Genomic DNA, 23455 nt, shown 5'->3' with positions numbered 1-23455 from the left:
TGATAACAAATTAATAATAAACGCAATACATATAGCTTAAACAATAAAAAGTATTGAGTAATCTATTATAAAATTAAATTAATTTTAAACGTACACATTACTATCAGAAAGCCACAAAGTTTGATTTGACAGAGAGGTTACAGTGTCGCCAACTAGCATGATAAAAGATATCATACCAACATTAAAAGAGAATTGGCGGTTAATTTTAAAAGTATACGAAAAAACCTTGTTCAAACATTAAGTAAATCTTCATTACACATGTTTCTTATATAAAGATGTGAAAACTTACCTTAATTACAAAATAAATTTATTAAAATTACACATGAATGGTTCTAATGAAGGATGTAAATAAAACTCAACAAATTATAATTAAACTGTATAGTGCCTTTATTATACCTTGTTCATTATAAAAACTTCACTTCCTATTATCCAATTTTATTATAATACATTTAAGGCATTTTAACATATTTTGTTTGCAGTCAGCAAGTTTTGCAAAAATAAATTAAATTTGTTGAATTATGTATGAATTAATGTTAATTTTGATCACTATTTTAAGTAAAACTAAAGCAACAGTGATACATGATTAAAACATAGATGATATTTCAGACTAGCATTTTGAGCATAAATAAGAGTATACATATCTGATAAAATAAGAAAAATAATCAAATTATAAGTGTAGAAAATATTGTAAAATATCCTAAAAACCTTTATACGCAATTTAATGGTATATTAATTCGATTCGATTAATTCGATTAAGCAATAATGAAAAAAAAAGATGCATTTTAAAATCTCTTTGGTTGTCGGACAATTATACATGTTCAACAATAAATTTAACACTAATTTTCTCTGGAATAAGGCATATTAATAAAATGTTCTTAATATTAAATTACTAGAATCTAAATTAATTATCCTAATAGCAAAATTAAAATAATGTGACTTCACGGGTGATATAGTTAGAGAGATTGCAGCATAAGTTAATAAAAAGCATTCACAGGCTAGTTAAATAATAGAATATCTTTAAATTAAAATGAATGTGTAAAGAGTAATTAGAATGAGTATCTTCAAATGCATCAAACACAAGCATAATATTTATCAAGTTTGAAATTGTTGATGCATTTTTTCCCCATCAAACAAAAGTTTAATGTTTAGGCCTATCTAGTAAACTTATTATTAAAATATTTGTTAAGTCATAATTGTTACACCATGAATAAACAAATAAAAATGAAGGACATATTGCACATTGTTAATTTCAAACCTTTTTGCTTTCTCATAATAAACTAAATAAATAATTTGACTAACAATAGAAATGAAACAGCAGCATTTAGCACATCTGAAGTGAAAAAGGTTTGAAACTACAAATAAATTAAGCAAATACATCAAGTATTTTTTCAATGTACACAAAAGAAATGTGTAATATATCACTTTCACCATCTGTATCTTGCGAAAATATATCTCTAACAGCTACTAATATATTTTAAAAGATCTTAAAATTATTGAGCAATACATCCCCTTCTTTCATTTCAAAATATACAGATCACTGGTTGTGTTTCTTTCGCCACTTTTCTATGTACAGTACTACGTCTTCTTTGCAAATCTTCATAAGAATGGGTTGTTGGACATTACTTGTGGAGACTATAGAAAAGAATTAATTAGAATAATGGCAAATAAAATCAATGATACATTGTAAATTAGAAATATTGACTTTTAAAAAAGTCTTACCGAGAATGGATTAGCAGTAGCCCAGCTCTGCCCATTACCAAAATCGCTCTTCCCATTTTGCAAAATATTGTCAAAATTGGACATACCAAATGGTGACTGATTGAACACATTTGCTGCATTAACATTGTTACTAGGAGGAGAGTTATTAATCCATTTTTGATCGATATCAAATAGGTTTTGAGTATTTGCATTGTTCATATTGTGATTCATTTTGTTTGTTAGTTCAACTTTGAAAGGATTTACATTTTCTACAGCAGATTGAGGGCTGGTCCAAATATTTTGGACAGATGTCTGTTTCAAACTGAATGGATTTGTAACAGTGGACGATTTTGGGTCAAATGCTAAAAACATAAATAATATAAATACATAATTATAACAAATAACATAACATAATGTAATTAATATAATATTTACCAGAATGATTAAATTCACTTTCCCATGGTCTGTTACTCTGTACTTCCTTAGGCGAATTCCAAATTCCATTACTACTAGATACCTCTTGTTTGTTTTGCTCATTTTTCATTGCCAGTTCTAGTTCTTTTAAAGCAGCATACTTATCTTCAGGCGGGGGAGGATTGTTCATGTTTAATGTATTTAATGGAGATATGCCATTATTTATCACAGGAAAATTAGTTTGAAAAGTTGGTTGTGGTTGCTGCTGGTTCACTGATTTTATGTTGTTGAAAGATTGGCTACAACCAAATGCATCAGTGTGTCCATTGAATGAATCATTGAAGTTCTTTAAATTATTCAGGGAAGACGATGTGGACTGAGTTAAAGCTAAATAATAAAATTTTCAATTACTGAAACAAAATTTTATAGTAAACTATTATAGTCTAGAACAGTGATTTACAACCTTCTGGTCATTGTGTCCAATGAATTTTTATAAAAATCTTATTTTATGAATACCCAACTAATATAATTTATTTAGGGGGCTACAAAATAATAAACAATATTATGTAAAACTATTATATATCAAAATATACAAACATTTTTTTTTATAAAAATTCGATTTTTTTGGATTGTAAGCAAAGTTGATCAACAAAAGCTTATTTAAATGAAATTATTATCATGCTAATTGTAGTTATTATAAACAATGCACTGCCATTGATAATCAACAATGAAATAATACAACAAACACTGATAAACATTTAAAAACAAAAGCACATTTAAAAAAACAGATGGAAAAAACATTTCAACTCACTCGCAGCATTGAAAATAGCGTTATTATCAAAATTGGCAAACGACATCTGACCATTGACATTGTTGTTTTGATTATTTTGTTTGCAATTGTTGTGCGTCGGTGTAGTTTGAACCGAATTGAAAATATCAGCTGATGAAAAGTCTGCTTCAAAATCTGTGCTGAAGAAATTATCGGTTTCTCTATAAAAAATAAGAAACAAGTAAGTATGATGAAATGAAAGGGCTGCATATATAAAAGAAATGAACCTACTTGGGCCTTTCGACAGGTTTACTTTCATTATTACTAATTAATATTCCGTTAGTCGGACTCTTCACAGCATTCTCCTCAATATAAAATCTTTTCTTTTCATATTTATCCGACAAATATTCCTTGAGCTGATGCTCTTCTTTCAGTTCTGGAACTGAAACAGAATCAAATTAGTCTCTCAAATCAAGTTGTTAAACCAATAATTTCTCTAAATGTGTATATACTATTATTTGTATTCTGGCACAGGCCCATCCAAGTGGCTGCACATTTCTCATTGCCTTTAAGTCTAATCTGTTCGATTTCTTCTGATGTAAAAGTAGCCATCGAAATTGATTTTACGCGATGCGGGGGCGTCAATCCGCGCCTGGAAGGAAGAAAGTTTAAATTAAAAATAGGAAGTTGTCTTAAAAGTAACACGAATCCAGTACGGTGATTCAAGTTTTGTGCAATTAAATGACAATTGGGCTTACAACAACAACACAGCAGTATCACAAAACAAGAACTATCAGGATCTCGTAAGCGTTTCTATGCAGCTCTGATACAAAACTGCAACTAATTGTCCCAATACAATGACCACAAATGGCACAATCTTCTCTAAGCAGCGTGAACGACCGATGCAGACTGACTGATTACCATATCAGAGAAATGGACGTCATAATTTCACACAAATTACGCATGGAAATACTATTTGAAAAATATTTATACATAAACTCTTATCAGTACGCGTTCTGGTTTGATTTGGCGACTCGGCACTGGTTCAATTTGGTTTTACGCCTATTGTTGGAATTTATGTCGAAATGTAGAAGAATAATAATAAACAAATCAAATTTATATATATATATATATATATATATATATATATATTGTATTATATATATAAACTAAATGTTGAAGGCACTTAACACGAAGCATGGAAGCATGCGAAGTAAAGATTGAACCGTGGACAATTTTCCGCACCAGGATCTGCCTTGGAACAGAGGACTGATGATAATAATAATAAATATAATATAAACCAGTATTATACGACTGAGTAGTAACTAGTATAACTAAACCTAAACTATGTACTCATTAAGACTGAAACTAAATACGTTAAAACCAATATGACCTAATTTTGAAAACACCTTTTAAAGGAACTACTGTATAAAATTTTGAATTCAAAATCAATAAAAACACTATCTTTCAAATAATTATAACGTATACTGAAAAGTACAATACTATAATTGCACATATCCTTTACCATTTCCATTTTCCATTGCGAGCAAAATCTTCCTGCAATTGTATTAATATTATCTCTGTACTTTCGTACTTAACGAACCCATTAAACTACTCTTATCAATTAACTGTGGGCGTCTGTTTTAATCGGAAACCCATTTCTATGAATTAAAAAAAAATCACAATAAAAACAAGAATTACGATGCATTAGAACACGCGCGTGCTGATAACACAGCGATAAATAAATTCGCATTAGCGAAAATATTATAGTCATAGTTCAAATCTATTAAAATTAATAAATTGATCAAGACGATATTTGAATCAAATTGAACTGTAGAAAAAATTATGACCTTTCCCGTGGCTTAGTGGTATGAGCTAAGGGCTTTAAGGGCTTTGAATCGAAAGTTCCAATGACTCAAGTTAAAATGAGTCCCTTACCAGACCGACATTATGCATCACAAAGTAACGTTACGTTAAGGCCAATGGCGGATTAAGCTTTCTGCCACTCAGGCCCTATTCGATCAGATGCCCTTTTAATAGACAAAATTTTACATTTGCAAATTGCTGAAACTTTTCGTACTGTAATTAAACATTTAGAAAATAAAAATAATCACTAATCAATAAGAAATAAATCGTCATTCTATGTATCTTGATGACTAGTGTACCAGGACTAGTGTTATCAGTTTTGTGAGAGGTTCGGCCGAGCCGTTTCTTTGTAATAAGCAGAAAAGTGAAAATTTTTTCGTCCACGTCTTAGTCCGCAATCCTATTTTAATGATAATTCAAATGAATCATTCTATTTATTAATTATAAATTACTATAATTAATTATAGAATTATAGGCCTCTCTGGCCTATGAGTTAATCCAGCACTACTTAAGTCAGCACTTTTAGAGACATAATATAATAAAATATATCAAATATAGTTAAGGCCAACCGTTGGGTTGCCTTCTAAAAATAAAATCCACGTTTGTGAAAAGTCAATACAACTGGCTCATAGAACCCAATATGATTATTATACGTTCTGATTGCTGCTAAATATAACAAAATTAAAACTCGATTTTTGAATTTAAGTTGGTTAACAATATACCTAATTAAAAATTTGGGGAAGGAGGCTTAGATTTTTTTCTTCAATTTCGGCTTTGTAATTTTGTATTAAAAATATTATTTATTATTAACATCTACTATTATTATTATTTATTACTATTTTTATGTTGTTACCATTATTTATTGTTATTAGTTTATTCTTCTTCAACTTCCCGTAGGGTAAGTTATATTAATCGCAAAAAAATCAAAAATGAAAATTTTTATATATCTTTACGTTTCAAAAGTTTCTGAATATTTTGGCATTTAGAAAAATGGATGTATGTGTGTGTGTGTGTGTGGATACAAATTTTCAATGATGATTTCGAAAACACGGATCAACCAATTTGAATAATTTAAAAAACATTCGATTCGATTCGTATTCGTATTATACGGGGCAAAAAGTGCCAAAATGGTACTTCAGTTTTTGAGAAAACGGAGCGTCCAATTTTAATGATTCAAAAAACATTTTACTTGTATTGACGAAATGAACAATTAAAATTTTTGGAAAAGCAGCTCTAGCGTTCGGAGATCCATTAAAAAAAGTATATGGTATAAATTTTGTGTACATTTCTATTTGTTCCATGCTAATGTTTACACGTTAGACTACGACACGGCGCTTCGATATTTCTACTCTAAAAATCGGCTATGCAGCATGATTGCTTTCAAAAAAGTTAAAAATTCACAAAAAAAATTAGAATATAAAAAAAAAAACAATTTTTCATAAAAGTCATTTTTTTCCAAATATTTCCAAAATCTAATTTAATAAAAAAAAATTTAGTGTTTGGGACGGAAAGTTCAAGCAATATGCCTTAAGGCACGATACCATGCACCACTAGTATTGTTTCTATTCGAAAATGTTATAATATGAATTATAAAACACATAACGTCATCTAAAATCCAATCCATTTTGTACAACGTCTCATGTTTTTAAAATGAGAAAAATTCTGCGTCATGTAACTTGGCAAGATTTATAAACACATACATGCATTATATATATATATATATATATATATATATATATATATATATATTAGGGTGGTCCTTAAAATGGTCATTTTCGAATTTCTTTGCTCCCATGTGCTCAAATGATTCCAAATTGATGAAAAACAATTCTCTGAAAGTTTTATCTCTTAATATTAACGTTTAGATAGAGCGCAATTCAATCAAAGTTTGTATGGAAAGAGCATGGAAAATTTTTTGAAAATTTAAAAATAATGTTTTAGAAATAACTTGGCGACAAATGAATAAGCTTTATTCATTCATTTGTTCGCTAAATTACATCTAAAAAACATTTTTTTAATTTTTGAAAAATTTTCCATGCTATTTCCATACAAAACTTTGATTAAATTGCGCTTTATCTAAACGTCAATATTAAGAGCTAAAACTTTTAGAGAATTGTTTTTTATCTATTTGGAACCATTTGAGCCCCTGGGAGCAAGGAAATTCGAAAATGACCATTTTAAGGACCACCCTAATATATATATATATATATATATATAAATTGTTTACTAGCTCTAATTATAGATTTTAAAATGCTAATCAAAATCTGCAATATGCAAATTATAACTAGAAAATATTTATGATTGGTGAACTAACAAAAACATAAATGAAAGCAATTCGAAAATTATAATATTTACTAATAAATACAATTGTTCCGTATGTCGAAGAACAAATGCAAACAACATTTACAGTTTATTTAAATGAATTTGCATAACTGGATGACGTGATTCGATCTTGGTTAATAAACAAATTAATATAAAAGGCGTACTCAATCGCTACACAAAATATTAAGCGAATATGTACTAAAAATGAATCATTATTATTATGATAAGTTAATTAATATAAAAAAATTACCGTCATTTATTTAACTCGTGCGGCATTTATATTTTTCTTACAAAAATATCTTAAATGACAAACATTAAATTTGCAAACACGGTACAAAAAAACTTGCCAATTTAATTAAAGTCTTTTACATCAATTAGTCGTGGCCGAAATTTGCAAAAAACTATATGAAAAACATGTAGATCTAAAAATATGTTTAATTTAATAATTACTGATATACCAAGGTTGCACAGGTGTTTTTTTTTTGATGATCTTACAAAATTCGAGCACACAGCAGAGAGATTTCTAAATAAAGTAATTAGAAACTTTAAATGGATCGGAACACAATTTTATACATAACGAGTGTTATGCCAATTTCTAATCAAGTTTTTCAATTAATAATGTTGCAAAATAATTGTCATTAAATTTGTTTATGGCACAACAAGTGATTTATTAACGCAAAAAACAATTTTAATTAATTTACACATATCTGCATTTATGCATTTCTTTGACCTTTGAATTAAATTTGATAGAAAAAGCGATTAAACTAAAATTGTTAGGAGGTTAAATTATACATGTACGGGGCTGCCACTATATAATATAAACAATGTCGTTCAACTTAAATATAAAAATTGTTCATACTATTAATATTAATATACATTTTTTATTTTTTGTGATTAATGTATCAGTTGATTTGTACTCTTCAAAAGACCCTCATCATCAATCGCAAGCAAAATTTTGTTTATTAAATTAGCGTGATTAGAAGATTCCAACAAAAACATATTAAACTGATTCTTTGTAAATTGTGGACATGTCAATGCGATGATAATCAGTAAGAAATTCAAAACGATCTATTTACTTTCTCCTTCAAAATCTTTACAGTTATTTGTACTTAATGTCAAAATTACTTTCTTGAATTCTGTAATTAATTAGAAATTAATGCATGGAAAATGGACTAATTATTATATCTTATATATAAAATTCTTCTGTAATGATGTATGTAAATATACTCTCTCTAAACGATTATTCGGATTTTGATAAATCTTTCTAAAGTTTGTTAAGGGATTTTTTTTAGGATGTACGTGATTATAAAAATATAGCATTATTGTAGAAATAAATGGCATAAAAACGATATGTCATTGTTTGACATTGAAATATTTGAGGCATTGTTTGGCATTGAAAACAAATGAAAACTGTCATCTGCCAAAAATTTCAATTTACTTATAAGCCTAGGCAATATTAGAATATGTATAATAAATTCATGATTATGAACAAGAAAATTGAAATGTCTATATTATTATTGCCAAAAAGCAGCTGAGATGTGCCAGAAATTAAAATAATATAAGATTAATTACACACATATAAACAGGATTTGACCAATTAATTCCTTTAAAATATGAAATTAAGTAATAATCAGGGCCGGTCCTACCTTGAATGCAACGCATGCGCAAAATACGAGCGCACGCCTTAGGGGGCGCCAACACAAGATTCGGATATGAAATTTTCATTATAGTTTTGTTTCAATAGAATTCGCATCTTTTACTAATCATTGCACAATATTTTTAAAAAATGCGTTAGAAATTTCGCTTTAAAACAACAAATAGGAAAGTAAAGATGAATACATACAATTACGATATCAATTAGGAGTAGTTTAAGATAAATAAAAAATTAAAGTAAAATAATCCAATATGAAGTACCAGTGCTATTATGTTATGGTTATGTTCAATAATGTAACGCTAGAATTTTTTTGCTATCCATGATTTGCTCAATAGAATAAATCGCATAAAATGCCCAAAATGAATAAGTAAAGTGTTTCAAAAGCTAAATATTAATTATTGATAATAATTTTAATGATAAACTTTTAAAACAGATAAAATAATAGGGGGGGGGGGTCTAGAAAAAAAAATCCTCGGAGGCGCTGAGGACCTCAGGAGCGTTCCTGGTAATAATGTATGTATATTAAATTATTACTATGAAAAATGTAATAGCAATATTATTGGAGAATAATATAAGAAAATAGCAACATTCTTGGAGCAATTATTTTAGGTGAAAAAATCCAAGGTAATATTGTACTTTTACCGCGGATACTATATATTATTTTTTTCTGAATTTGTTATACCATTTAAAAGACTCCAATTTCCAATATAATGTGGTAATTGAGACTCATCATTTTATTTAAAGCAGTTTTACATTTAACATAGCTTATATTTTTAGGTAAACGGTAAATATTAGTATATGATATTAAAAAATCGTAGACGTGAATATGGGACAACATTTGTCGGGTCATTTAGTATATATATTTATAAATTGTTTATTTATAAATAATGAGTTCCCAACAAAAACATCACCTCCAAGTACATGTAAAAACCGTTGACCCATGAACTCTACACAAATTCTACTTAAATTTCATTTCAAATTTGTTTGCTTATAAAACTAGCAAATAATATTTGATAAGCTGTTGTATTTGTCATAATATTTTGATAAGACATCACGATATTCGCACGCGTAGAATTTAAAACAAACAAATTTGGGGAACCCGTATGAGTGTATGTTTAATCATTTTATCTATTTGCTGCTGAGTTTATTCAATTAATTAGAATGTGTGAAAACATGTTTTCAAAGCGGCTTCTTTGAATTCCACTCAGATGAATCCTACAATTTAATACTTTATACAATCGGATATGAGAATTATAAACACACAAATCGGTCAGATAATTTTGCGAATTGGATTAGTGATAGACATATACAAATTCTACTTGAGAAAAGAATGTACATAAGAAAATAAATTGGATATGTAAACAGAATTATACAAATCCCGTTATTTGCACAATAGCAAACAGAGATCGAAAATAACAAAATACAAATCGATGCATGTAATGCCAGTCAATTTATTTATATGTAATATTCACACGTGTCGATTAAAACGCGAAGGACATTAATAAAATATATAATATTTCTAGCTAAATTCTATTATCCGCTTCCGATTTTCTTATCACAAATTTGCTAGTAGATAGATACAAACTAGTTTAATAGTGGTTCACTGCGATTCTCAAACATTCTGCACCCACTGATTTTCTCAAGTGGATAACAACTTTTTTTATAAATTTATAGAATTGAATAAAATACCGAATTGAATAAAAACTAGTGGTGCATGGCATCGTGCCTCAAGTAAGGTGACCATATTTTTTAAGTCAAAAGTTGGACGGTAATTTTTAGTTATGGTAATCCGGGTCGACGGGTGGAGTGTATGCAATAAAACTTAATATTTTTAAAATAACTAATACTATTCAAAAATGCAATAAATATCAATTTTTTAAATATTTTTTTTAATTCGGATTTAATTTAATTTTACTGACTTTTTGGAGAACATTATAATTCAATTATATATTATATTAAGTCTCATGTTATACTTTTCGATTTTAAACTTTTTATGAAATTCTGTCATCGTTCTTTATAATTATTTTGAAAAAAAAGTAAGAGGCTATTTTAACCCGCCTTCGAAATTTTGTATTCAGCCATTTTTTCCATTCATGTACTGTCTCATATGAGCATATATTTTCAGATATTTGATGAGTAGTTGTAATTAACTTTCCGCAGGGTAGTTATAGTAATGGGCCCAAAATCGAAAATAATTTTTTTCCCATATCTTCACGTATCAGAGGTTTCTGAACATTTTGGCATACCTCAGAAAAAATGGACGTGGTGTGTTTTGTATGTCCGCATTTTATCGTCCACGTTTTCGGGCGCATGGACCAACCGATTTGAATGGTTCAAAAAACATCTTCAAAAAATGGTTCAAACTATCGAAAGGGAGATGTGCTGATTAGTTTTGACAAAGGCAGGTCCAGCCGTGACAGATACGGAGCAAAGAATGCCAAAAATAGAAATCAGGTTTTTGAGAGAACGGAGTATCTGATTTGAATGATCTAAAAACACTCAATTTGTAATGATTGGGAGAAGAGGTGATTAGTTTTTGGCAAAGCAGGTCCGGCCATTTCGAAGATACAGAGCAACATGTGCAAAAAATGGCAGTTTCTGAGAGAACTAAGCGCCAATTTAAGCTTATGCTTTTCGAAAACCCGGGACAGTCCCAGCCAAACCGGGACATATAACACCTTAGCCTTTTAAGGCAAATTGTTGGAACTTCCAGTACGACAATTGTTTTGCCCATTTTGCTGAATATTATGAACTTTTTTCAAAGCAATCGCGCTGCGCAGTTGTTTTAGAAATCTAATGGTTAATCATTGGTACGGAACCCACAGATTTGTAAACAACATTTGTACTCATTATTAAAATCTCTATAAAATAACTGATAATTTGATATGCATATGTCTAATGATCATTCTAGACCGCCAAATGTATTATTTTTATTGGATCTCCGAAATCGCAGGACCCGCCTGCCCAAAAAATTAAGGATATATAAAAATTTTCATTTTCGATTTTTTTGCGATCACTATAACCTATCCTACGAGAAGTTGAAAATATATTGATTTAATAAAATAATTGCCATTAATATATATTCTGTTAATCTACAATTTGGTCTAGATCGAACTTTTGAATAGAGTTTGCGCCATTTTCTCAATCGTGCTAGTTCATCAGAAGTCTATAACCGATAAATACTCAAACAATAAGCATTTTCTTGTGCTATTTAAAATGCCAATTAGCTTCAATAATTAGCATTTCAATGACAACTATTAAAGGAGTGCCGTATTCGATCAACAATTTGATTTAAGTGCCTCATTGTAGAAATGTGTGTCATTTCAAATGTTGAAGTTAAGAGAAGCATTGTCTGATACTTTCTTTGAAGAGAGTGAGAGTAGTGCCTGAGCAGAATTTCAAATTTATTGCATATTCATAATTTCAAATTTGTACATAAGAAAAAAATTCTTGAGTCAGTTTACATCTTCAGCCAAATTGTTTACAACAGTTTTAATATGATAATGTTCAATTGATTGAGTAATGAAAATAACTGCAAAAATTTGTAAGGGTCAAATTAAATAGGCTGTGCTAAATTTCTTACTAATTACTATTGGCATTGCATTGACAAAAACAGAATTTACAATTTTCAATACTTTAATTGAGATTATTCAATAATAACTTTAAATAATTTTACTAAAAAGTTCAGTTTATCAAATACTATTCAAGTAACAGTAGAACCAATTTTCTCAAAATTTACACTATAATTGATTAGGAGCATTCGAAGGGTATAAATAAAATATACCAACAAGCTCAAAAATTAAAATTATAATAATTATACTAATAGGCATTAAATATTATTCTCAGTTGCTCATAAAAGAAATCTCGAATACAAACAACTACACCAAATCATACCCAATCCAGGTTGTGCAAAATAAACTAACTTAATTTGAATTCATTTAATTCACTTAACACAAGTTTTACAGATGATTTGGATAGTAGAATTTAAAATTAAAATGACAAAAAGTTTAATTTTATTAATATTGATTAGAAAACTGTTGCAATACAAGAAAGCAAATACCAAAGTTAAAGAATGTACTATTAAGTTTTATGTGAAAATCTAAACCACAGCAATTTTCAGCCTTGCAATAAAATAAAAATATTCAAAGTAAATTCCGTATAACCTTATAATATTCTTAATTGTAGAAGTGATAATATTTCTGCAAAAGTCCAAGTATAAATTGTTTTAATTCTAAGAACCAACAGTGTGTCATGCACACTCTAAGAAGATTCTTTACATAACAATTCACCCAGTCACACCCGAGCGTTCCAAATACAATTTAATAACAAAATATTAATTGTAAATAAATGATTAATCGAAAAATCACTTACAGAATCCCCGAACATCTCGTACAAACAAACGAACCAATTGTCATATTCACATATGTAGGTCCCCTCTGATTGCAGTCGAAACATTGTCGATTCCCTTGCGATGTAACTAATTCACGTAAAGTCTTTAGGTTTTTATCCTCTTGCTTTTTCCGATTCGAAGCCATGGTTTATAAAACAAAATTAATTATAGCTTTGTTAGACACTTGTTATTACTAGAACTTTCATTTGATTGTGTGGTTATTTTATTATTTGGACTGTCATGTCCTCATGTCAACTTCCATAGAGTTGGCCAAACGGGCTGTGTTTTAGTATGAAGTTGGATGGAAATCATGCAATAAGCGGCGCGAGATACAAATTAAAAATACGTACAGAACATTTTGAATTTTGATACGTCATTGTTTTAGAATCATATACTTATGATACAATAACTATATAAACTTACTATAAAATGATGAAATACATATTTACCGTTTTAAATATGCTGTACCCGACACACACATTTAAAAAAAAAATCACCATTTTTACCAGTTTTTGTTAAATATTCCTAATAACTGAAAATATATACAATAATTATCTAATTAATATCCTTTTATTTCATATATACAAATCAATTATCTAAATTGGTTCCATTCATTGTCTACTTAATAATAAATTACTCTGTTTTATTGTACCCTAGTTTATAATCATCTCATCGCATTATTATTTCTAATTATCTAAAATATTTACGAGTGCAGTTTGGAAGCTCAATATTATATGTACTGATAATTGTTTTATTCTTGGTCTCTTAAAAGAATCTATTGATTGCACTACCTACACCTTGTTCTTCTGCTGATCAATACAACTCTGTTGTTTCTTCTATTGCTGGAAAAGAAAATATTTGGTTAATTCATATTATAATATACATATATAAAAAAAATTGAATAAAAATGAAACAAATGCTACAAATAGGACACGAGTATGAAAATATAACTGAAGAAACATAAAATGAATTAAATATGACAGTCTTTAGATCATATATTTGCATTACATAGCTTTGATATAATAATAAATACAGTTAACAATGTCCATTATGTTGATTATATTGCACATCACTATAATTCATGCATATTACTGTGTATTTTAATTATTTATTGACAACGACAATACACTGGGATGGGGTGGCAATTACTATAAGATTATTCGAGGCTCTGCAAACTGATTTTATTCAAAATAAAAATATGTTTAGTCCAGTTTTATATTAGTACATAAAACGATTATGAGCCAATTTCTTTAAAAATGCCTAGGTCCCTATACTCCAACATTATAAAGATATCTTTATCTCAGTTCGCAAAACCTGGATTTTAGCTTAATATTTTAATTATTAACTATTGAATTGTGTAAAAATGACATCAATATAATTTTAATATTGAACACTTATTATGTTAAATATTAATGTTTTAACAGCAATATAAAAAATCACAGTGTATGCTGATTTTATCCATTATTATTTTTTTTATAATTTGTTATCAAAATCGCTATACATCTTGATACCATTTGGATATCTATAATAATTAATAATATATAACTAAAAGATAAAATTAAATATTTATGTTGTTGAGATTAATATCAATTCAATGTAAAAATTACTAAAATGGTATCAAAATGTTGGAATTGTAATTATATTGATTTCACGAAACCATTTGATTATTTTCATTGAAAAATCGTTCTTTACATCATATGAATTTGTAAAATTTGAACACAATTATCAGCATATTTTTTTAAATAATAAATTTATTGGTAACATACATTTGTGATATACCATATATAAAATTGAAATTGGTAGTAGTCACATATAATATTAAATGTGACAGTGTTTGTTATTTTAAAAATAAATTAAATATGTTAATTATATAATTAACAATAAAACGTTTACATAAAAATAATATTTTAATTGATTATGCTCGTATATATTTACTTCAAAGTAATTACGAATTAATATCACTTTTGACATCGATAACTTTCATCTTGTAATTAAGATTATATTAATATAATATATTAATTATTACAATGAGCAATGGCTTCATTCATTTTAAATCATGGCTTCTAAGTTAATTTCTATAGCAAAAAAGCAACTGATAATTTAGTCTTTCTTCTGCAGCAATTTATAATTAACAACTATTTTGCTTTTCACAACGCTAATAAGTATATATCATAGATTAAAGCCTTTTAGCCTACCTAAAGGCTCGAGTTATCTAACATAATATTAATTATAAATAAATAACAACCGTAGCTAAATCATTTATCTAATTTCATCAAGTCTGTCACTATTTTAAATTGATCTAATTGTAAGCAAATTAAGGCGTACATATATTTTGCTTGAATCACATTTCAGCAGCCTGCAAAACTTTAAATTAATATAATTGTTATCAATAATTAGCAATATAAAAATTTATATTATATTTTCTTGATTTAGCTTTTATGTTACTAATCGTATGACTTTATGACTATTTTATAGAACAAATCAATATTAAATGCTTTTGTTACTTTTGTGTCTACGATATGAATTGCATTTTAGACTTCTTGTTGAATGTTAATATGGAAATATATATTTCTTGATTTTGTAAAACCACTTGAATGTAATTTTTCTATTTCATCAGTACATCTAGAACATTGTAAACATTTCTACCACAGTTATCTATGAAGCCTATATTGTTTGAATATTTGTTTCATTTTAAGCACTTGAATAACAACACAGTTTTTGTATTAATAATGCTTCTACTACAAAATTTCGTAAAAAAATTAAATTCGTGGACAAACCATCATTGAGAAGACATTATTCATGATAATATGCAAAATTTCATCATGATAATGCATTCTAAACTATGAAAATATCCACGATACTATTTTCTCTGTATATTGCAAAAATACTAACAAAGAGTTGACCATATCCTTTTACAACCTTTGGCTAATTCTAACATGTCCTCTGTACTTATTTGTGATTTTTTTTTAGCTTAATTAAATTAATTATGCATAGGCACTGTTTGTCATATGTTCAGAATAACTTATATATGACCTAAAACGCTATTTCATTAAAAAAGCTAGTGCATCAAATGTTGTTCGATAATAACAGTGACTTTGTAAACATAGTTTATATATATATATATATATATATATATATATATACATTTAAACTTCTTAACAAATCTAATCTATGCGTAGAAACTCATGTACATAATTCCTAAGTGCTTCGTCTAGTGATGTTTGCATTTGCATTTGTATTCATTATAAACAAATTTAATTTTTGCTTTATAAATTATCTTTACATTACACACCAATAATTGTTTATCCATTTGCTTAATTATAATCTTAACAATTTCTGATTTACAATGATTTATATGAGATGATTCGTGAAAACTGTGATTGTACATTGATTTTTGAGTAATTTAGAGACTTAAGATAAAAAATCGTGAAAACTGTCGAATTTGTACATCTAATTTATCATTATGTAAGATGTGTGTCATATAGAAGTGATAAATTAAGAAGAAAATATTAAAAAATAAACTTAGATAAAAATAAGATAGAAAATATTAGCACAAATAATAAATGGGTATCAATTTTAAATCAGTATTTTGAACCCTGTACATGTAATCTTATTTTTCTTAAATAATATCATTCAGTCGATTTCTTATAAATAAATTGGAATAATAGAATATATTCTTGATAGTACGGAACCCTAAAAATGTCTATAATATTTTATATTGCCGATTAATTACTAACACGGTTATTATTAATATGCGACATTTATGATTGTTTCACATATTAGGGGCTTAAATCAATTTTTTTTTTATATTTATACCATTTTATTACAGATACACGCTTATAATTTTCTAAAATGACTTAATCTTGATATGGTTTTATAAAATTTGAGTATAATGTATTATTTAGTATTTTAGTATTATATTTATTCAATTGAAAGTTCTCGATAGACATTTTAAAGTTTTATGAATGAGTTTTAGGTGATATGGAAGCTTATGAAAATTACTTGGAGAGGTAAGTGTTTTAGTGGGTCCTTTGATTTTAAAGCGATATGGGTCCTAAATGTGATCTAAAAGAATTAATTGCGCAATTGTTTAGATGAATATTAATGTGAGATTATTGAATTGTTTTCTATTCAATTGTACAATTTTCTTTGTGAGTTTGTGATAAGTTTCTTTTAGAGTTTGTGATAGCTTTATATACTGATAAACAATAATTTACGTCTAACAGAATTAAATATAACGAACTAAAAATGTATTATAAAGAGAATATGATTTGGATGATGAACTAATGAAGATGATATGAATGATTGATTATATTTTTAAAAGGCTGATCCTGCAATTGCATTGCATTTCCTTACAAATTTATGTCAGTCTGATCGAATATTATGATTCTGGATCAATTGCACACGACATCAGCCTCAAAAACATCCAGATTCTTATCACACTCCATCAAAGGAACTTAAATAATATTGTCAACATTACATCTAACATCAAAATGATGATTTCTACTTTTATGTATCTAATAAATCAGTACTTTATTACTAATTCAATTATTACTATTCAATAATACTAATAACGTTTCTTTTTTTCACAATAGCTTGCTCGATGGAAGAATTTTGATAAAATGTTCAAGTTGAAAAATTTGGTTTGCATTTTTGTCAGCAAGGCTGGTTTGTTTGCATTTACTATTGTCAATAGTTTTAATATTTACAGGATGAAAAAATATTTTGAGATCTTTGCCAAATTAATTTATTTTAATTTAAAATGTGTTTTTTCTTAAAATTGTATTATTTTAAAGTAAATTAAAAATTTAAGTAAAAACAACCTGAACTAACATTGTATACTTCATTTTACTGCAAGTTTCAAAATAATATTTTATAAATATAAATTGACAACGATGCACCCCAGAAAATTTTAGATAATTTATTGCTTAAAACCATTGTTATAAACTATCACTTTCTTTTTATTTCAATGCAATCAAAATATTTGCAGAATAAAACTTAAATAACTCTTGTGCATTTACTAATTTCAATTAAATTTCTGATATAATTTAATAAAATATTGTCAAAGCTTGATTTTTCACTTCAAATAAATCGAAAAATATCGATGAAATAAGAAGTGGTAAACAAGCAAGCACTGTAAAGTTTCTTACACCACAAACATAACATATCATTAAAAATTACTGCAGTGCTAATTTAATTTATTTAGTGCTCTACTATGCTTACTTTATCTCCATCTTCCACTTCAAGCATTGACAATATACTTTCTTTTCGGAGGTGCACAACACATATCATACAACACAAAAATAATAAACAAAAATCAAACTTTCCTTGCCCGATTACTGCCTCCACTAAAGACCATGCACGGATAAAAGTCCTCATCATCAGAATTGACAGGCATATATCCGTTACTGATTTGAGAGTTCCTCTTCTTTCTGATGCTTCCGAAAGGTCTTCCATTTGAAAGTATTTCTTCATTAATGGAGTTATTGATAGAGTATCGAATATCATTGGCATTTGCTTCAGAACGCATTTCGCAGTATCCAGGATTTAAGATAATGTTTGGTACTAACTCCATTGTTTCTTGGAGACACATATCATCTTCTGAAAATTGAAGATTGATTTTTAGAAAAATGTGAACTGTTTCTAAATTGACAGTGGCTAAGCTATAATTGAAGTATATACATATACAAAAAGGATATAGATAATTACATTAGAGATTCCTAGAAAAAAATACATTCAGATAGTTTACCAAGCAGAAAGTATCTATTTAGATGAAGAAGTGTGTTGCCATTTATATTGTAAATCGAGACAGAGAAAATTATAAAAATATAATAAAACCTAAATTTCAATAAAAAAATATATATTTAAAAGCTTTAGGAAAGTAACATGCTACTGAAAGCAAAGAGGTAATACAAATCAATAAATTTGATATATTATTTTATTCATTAATGCAACGAAAAACAATTCAAGCGTTGTAACCAATAGTCAAAAATCTTGTTACTGTTACTTACAAAATTTCTTGTAGTATTCAAAATTTTTTTGGCACTACACACATATCATTTATTATTTATCACATCGATACATAGGAAAATACACAATGATATTTGGGGACCATTGATAACAACAATCATGAGCACTACACTAACATTTGATCACACACAATAACTTGTGTGAAAGTATTAATAAATATTTTTGAATATCTGAAAATAATCACACAAAATACTGATGATAATTTAGTCATAATTAGAAATAAGATGGAACACTTTATAAGAAAGCAGCACACCAATAACAATCAAACCTCGGATTTTTTTTTGTTTTCGCTATTTGGATAAAAAATTTATTATGAAGCATTAAGCATAATATTAACAAAAATATAACATTAAATTAACTACACATTGAATGTCTACTACATCAAAAACTAATAACAATGTAAATGAAATAAACAAATATGATGAGATATTTGTAATTATACATGAAACACCTGGATCAAAATTATTTTCATGTAGCCAACAATTATGAATAAATAAATCAAAATCAATTTATTCAATGGAGTAATGAAATATCTATTTAATATATATATTGGCGCACACCATTATATGTTTAGTAACGTTCACAAACCAAATAACATTTATATGCAAAAAAACATCTTAAAACTTACCATTAGGCGCTCGACATTCTTTATATAGTAACAAACATGTCCCAAATGTCAGAACAGTCAGAGTGCCCATAACCACAGCAACCGCAGCCACCCAAACCCTAGTATCGAATTGATCTGCCCCTGTTAACAAATGTCTTGCCAGTTCTATAAGAAAGATAAATAATTAGCTTTAAATGTAATTATTTATAAAATAAATGTTTTACTGACCTGCCTCACCATCAAAATACAAAGTTGCTCCTAAAACTTCAACTTTTTCACCAGGCCCTAAAGCATTTGTTGCCCATACTCTGAAGGCATAAGTTGTATTTGGTATCAGATGATAAATGTCGATTTGTCTCTGTGAAAATAAAAATTCAATTAGAAAGAACAAGGACATGTAGCAGTATTTAAAAAATTATTCATATTGATAGATAAACTTACTGTACCCATACAGGTTGTGTTCAGCACTTTAAAACTTGTTATTTAGGCTATATATAATCATGGCAAACATAACAATTGTTTAAATTAACTAAAATAAAAAATCAAAATTGTTTCAACACATTTATTATAATAATTTAAAGTACATGAAGCAAAAACAATATAAAAATGAATATATAATAAATAAATAATAATTCAAAAACATAAATAAATATAGACATATAATAGAAGGGCTGAAATAAAATTAATTATAAGATTAAAAACACAAGAAAATAATCTTCAGTGCTTATAAAATAAATAATAAAAATACCTAGAGATAATGGCTAAAAAAAATCAATGAGAAATAATACCAAAACTATAAAGATTATTACACTGTACTTACCGTATTAGGACTCATATGTGCAGGACTTATAATCTTCCATGTTTCATTTTCAGGAGCACCACTACCATTTGGAAAACTATGCAGTTTATATTCAGCTGTAAAATCAATTATCGGATAACCCCCTGAACCATTAACATTCCATAAAACCAGCCCCAAAACTGTAGACATATGTGTTGTTACATTTACTAAAGGTGGTGGAGGAGCTAATAACAAAATCATGTATATGAATAATAAGATTACAAGTTTATCAATATTTTTTATATTATCTACTTACTTCTTACTATAATCTTAATAGATTCTTTTTTATTTCATTCCCATCCCGATTGCAAGTATAAATTCCTGCATCAGAAGGCTGAACGTCCCAAATGCCTAAACTACCATTATCTTGAACATTTGAGTGATCTGGAGGTTCACGACCGTCTCTAATCCAAGAGACTACACCTTGTTCACCAGGACATGGCAGTGTTAAATTGTTACCAATATCTACTGCTACTACACCAGGCTTGATTGTTGTAACCGCTGCACTAAAAACTACAATCATAGAATTTATTAAAATATACTCACACAGAACAATAATAATAAATAAGTGAATTTTCAGTCTTTATAATAACAGTTTATGCTAATCGTTTACTTGATTATTAAAACATAAAAATTCAAATTCACTACAAAATCACACCTGAAAACATATAAAACAAATCGATTTTTATGACATGTCATTATCTATATTTATACATGTACGTTTACCTGAAGAAATGAAAAAGCTTATAATATTTGCTAGCACCATAAAAGTCCACATTTTGAAACTGTTATTATGCCAAATAAATTATTTTCAAATAAAAAATACGACTTTACATAATATAAACACTATTTCTATTGGAAGCCAGCAACAGTTTAGTATTAAGCAAGCTTGAATTACATATCACTACGAATGTTGTGCAAGCGCGAAATTTGCAATTTACATTCAATACGTGACTAAAGGCTTAAAAAGATAAGATATATTATAGTTTTAAACACTATCACAGCCTTATTTAAGTATTAAGTAATGTTTTAGTTGGGATTTAAAGAATCTTAAGGAGGATGTCGATTTTGACAGATGACGAACCCGTACACCAGAAAGGCCGACATCAGCGCTCTGGTGAGAGTTGACAAAAGCTAATAAAAAGGTCTGCGAAGTTCAAAATTACAATTTGATAAAGCATAATAAACTACTACTTTATAAATCACCTTTAAACAATTAATAGTTATAGATTCTAATAGTAAAAATGCATGCTTAAAAAAATTTTCGACGTTGTTGATATACAAATAATCAAGATTTCAGCTTAATGTTTTCACATATGTCGATAAAAGGAACATTTTATGCAGACATTTGTATTAAATAAGACATGGATCATAAATAAAGAATAAATGAAAAATTATAAATAACATAATATAATTATATTAAAATTATGCATTATATCTTTTTTTCTCGCAAAAATATGGTTTCTGCATTCACAAAAGTCAGCAAAAGTGGTTCTACAGAAAAAATGTTTTGAAAGTACCTACCTTAATTCCTAAAATTTAAATAAAATAATAGAAAACTTTTCCAAAACGATGACAAATTTTTAATAATCAATATTTACATCTCAAATCACACAGACTAAAAAAGTGCTATTTTATTTTTTTTAAATACAAATCAATTTTTATAAAACATTTATACATTTAATAGCAGTGAATATATAAATTAAATAGTAAATAATGAGTTTATATTACAAATAAATAAATTAAAATACCTATAATGAATTGAACAATATACAATTTACAATTGATATAAAAATGAAATCAATGCTATTTATAGACAGCTTTATCAATAATTATATAGATTTTTGACTAGATTTTAGGCCGTGTTTTACCAAGCAAACCTCATATGATACGTATAGGAAATATTCACAATATGTTTATAAATATTTTCATACGTAAACGTTGCGTTTTTAATGTTTATCTGATAATATTTATAATAAAGAAATAAAAAATCAAATGTTTAAAACAATTTTTAGTTATTAATTTTGTTTCTTAAATCTATCTAAATTTATGCTAAAGTTTATATTATCCATCGGCAAATCGCTGCTTAAATATAACTATATTATTTATATATTTATTTATGTACAAAAAACAAAATATTTACACATTTTTTTAAAACTTTGATAATATCACTCATTTAACTAAAGCCTAAAATTGTTGCAACGCCATGGAAAAAACGGGACACAGGACACTCGTAAAAATTAGTTTATTCGTATCAACAAATAGATGTATTAAAACTATATGTACAAATTAGAACTTTAGTCAACAGAACACAAGGAAGTCCTTATCAAATCACAAACTGTCAATTGGATTGGCTAAACTTGTAGTCTATTCGCAAGTTCTCTTACACCAGCGTCTCCCGCCGACACTAAAAGCTGGTGGTCACCTTATCCGGATAAGGACGACACCAGTTCCACTCATAACGACGAACCGAACTCCGAACTCCTCCGGCGATCGACGTGCTTCAGATAAGTCTCCGAATAGACACTTTTTTTTCTGTCCTCATATGGTCGCAGAGAAGATCTCCTAGTGTCCAAATCATCCAGGTCCACGGGCTGGTTCTTACACAAGCTGCAAAACGCGCACTGCAAGGTGTTCCTAAAGGCTTCTCGAAACTCGCGGTTGAAGTAAGCGTAGATCAAAGGATTCAAAGTGGAGTTGAAGTAACCGATCCAGAATACTATAGCGACTACACATCCGGGCAATCGCAGTGTTCCACAACAAGGACGTGCTAAGGTACCAGGAGAAGAATGGAAGCCAACACAATACGAAAGTACCCATGATTATGCTTAAGGTACGTGCAGCTTATGCTCGCGTTTCATCTTGAT

General features: G+C 27.9%; 2 protein-coding genes across 2 annotated transcripts; both read right to left on the bottom strand.

Annotated features, from left to right (window-relative positions):
• Nucleotides 1-1485: 1485 nt before the first annotated feature.
• LOC113363917 (arf-GAP domain and FG repeat-containing protein 1-like) lies at nt 1486-13353 on the bottom strand. Its single transcript, XM_026606400.1, has 7 exons — nt 13095-13353; nt 3394-3533; nt 3173-3323; nt 2924-3102; nt 2134-2499; nt 1720-2060; nt 1486-1632 (listed from the first exon to the last, which is right to left on the bottom strand). Exons 1-7 carry the CDS (start codon nt 13256-13258, stop codon nt 1597-1599), a joined length of 1377 nt encoding a protein of 458 aa, XP_026462185.1. The 5' UTR covers nt 13259-13353; the 3' UTR covers nt 1486-1596.
• Nucleotides 13354-18326: 4973 nt separating this feature from the next.
• Nucleotides 18327-21584, bottom strand: LOC113381126. The gene is made up of 7 exons (XM_026620107.1): nt 21315-21584; nt 20914-21101; nt 20845-20857; nt 20571-20773; nt 19979-20108; nt 19772-19915; nt 18327-18714 (listed from the first exon to the last, which is right to left on the bottom strand). The coding sequence occupies exons 1-7, from the start codon at nt 21364-21366 to the stop codon at nt 18431-18433; spliced, it is 1014 nt and encodes a 337-aa protein (XP_026475892.1). The 5' UTR covers nt 21367-21584; the 3' UTR covers nt 18327-18430.
• Nucleotides 21585-23455: the final 1871 nt, after the last annotated feature.

This window comes from Ctenocephalides felis, unplaced genomic scaffold (genome assembly GCF_003426905.1).
Source record: "Ctenocephalides felis isolate EL2017-DRISC unplaced genomic scaffold, ASM342690v1 CF-g0.4_SCAFFOLD_00845, whole genome shotgun sequence".
Classification (NCBI taxonomy): domain Eukaryota; kingdom Metazoa; phylum Arthropoda; class Insecta; order Siphonaptera; family Pulicidae; genus Ctenocephalides; species Ctenocephalides felis.
This window is presented reverse-complemented; position numbering and strand designations above follow the sequence as displayed.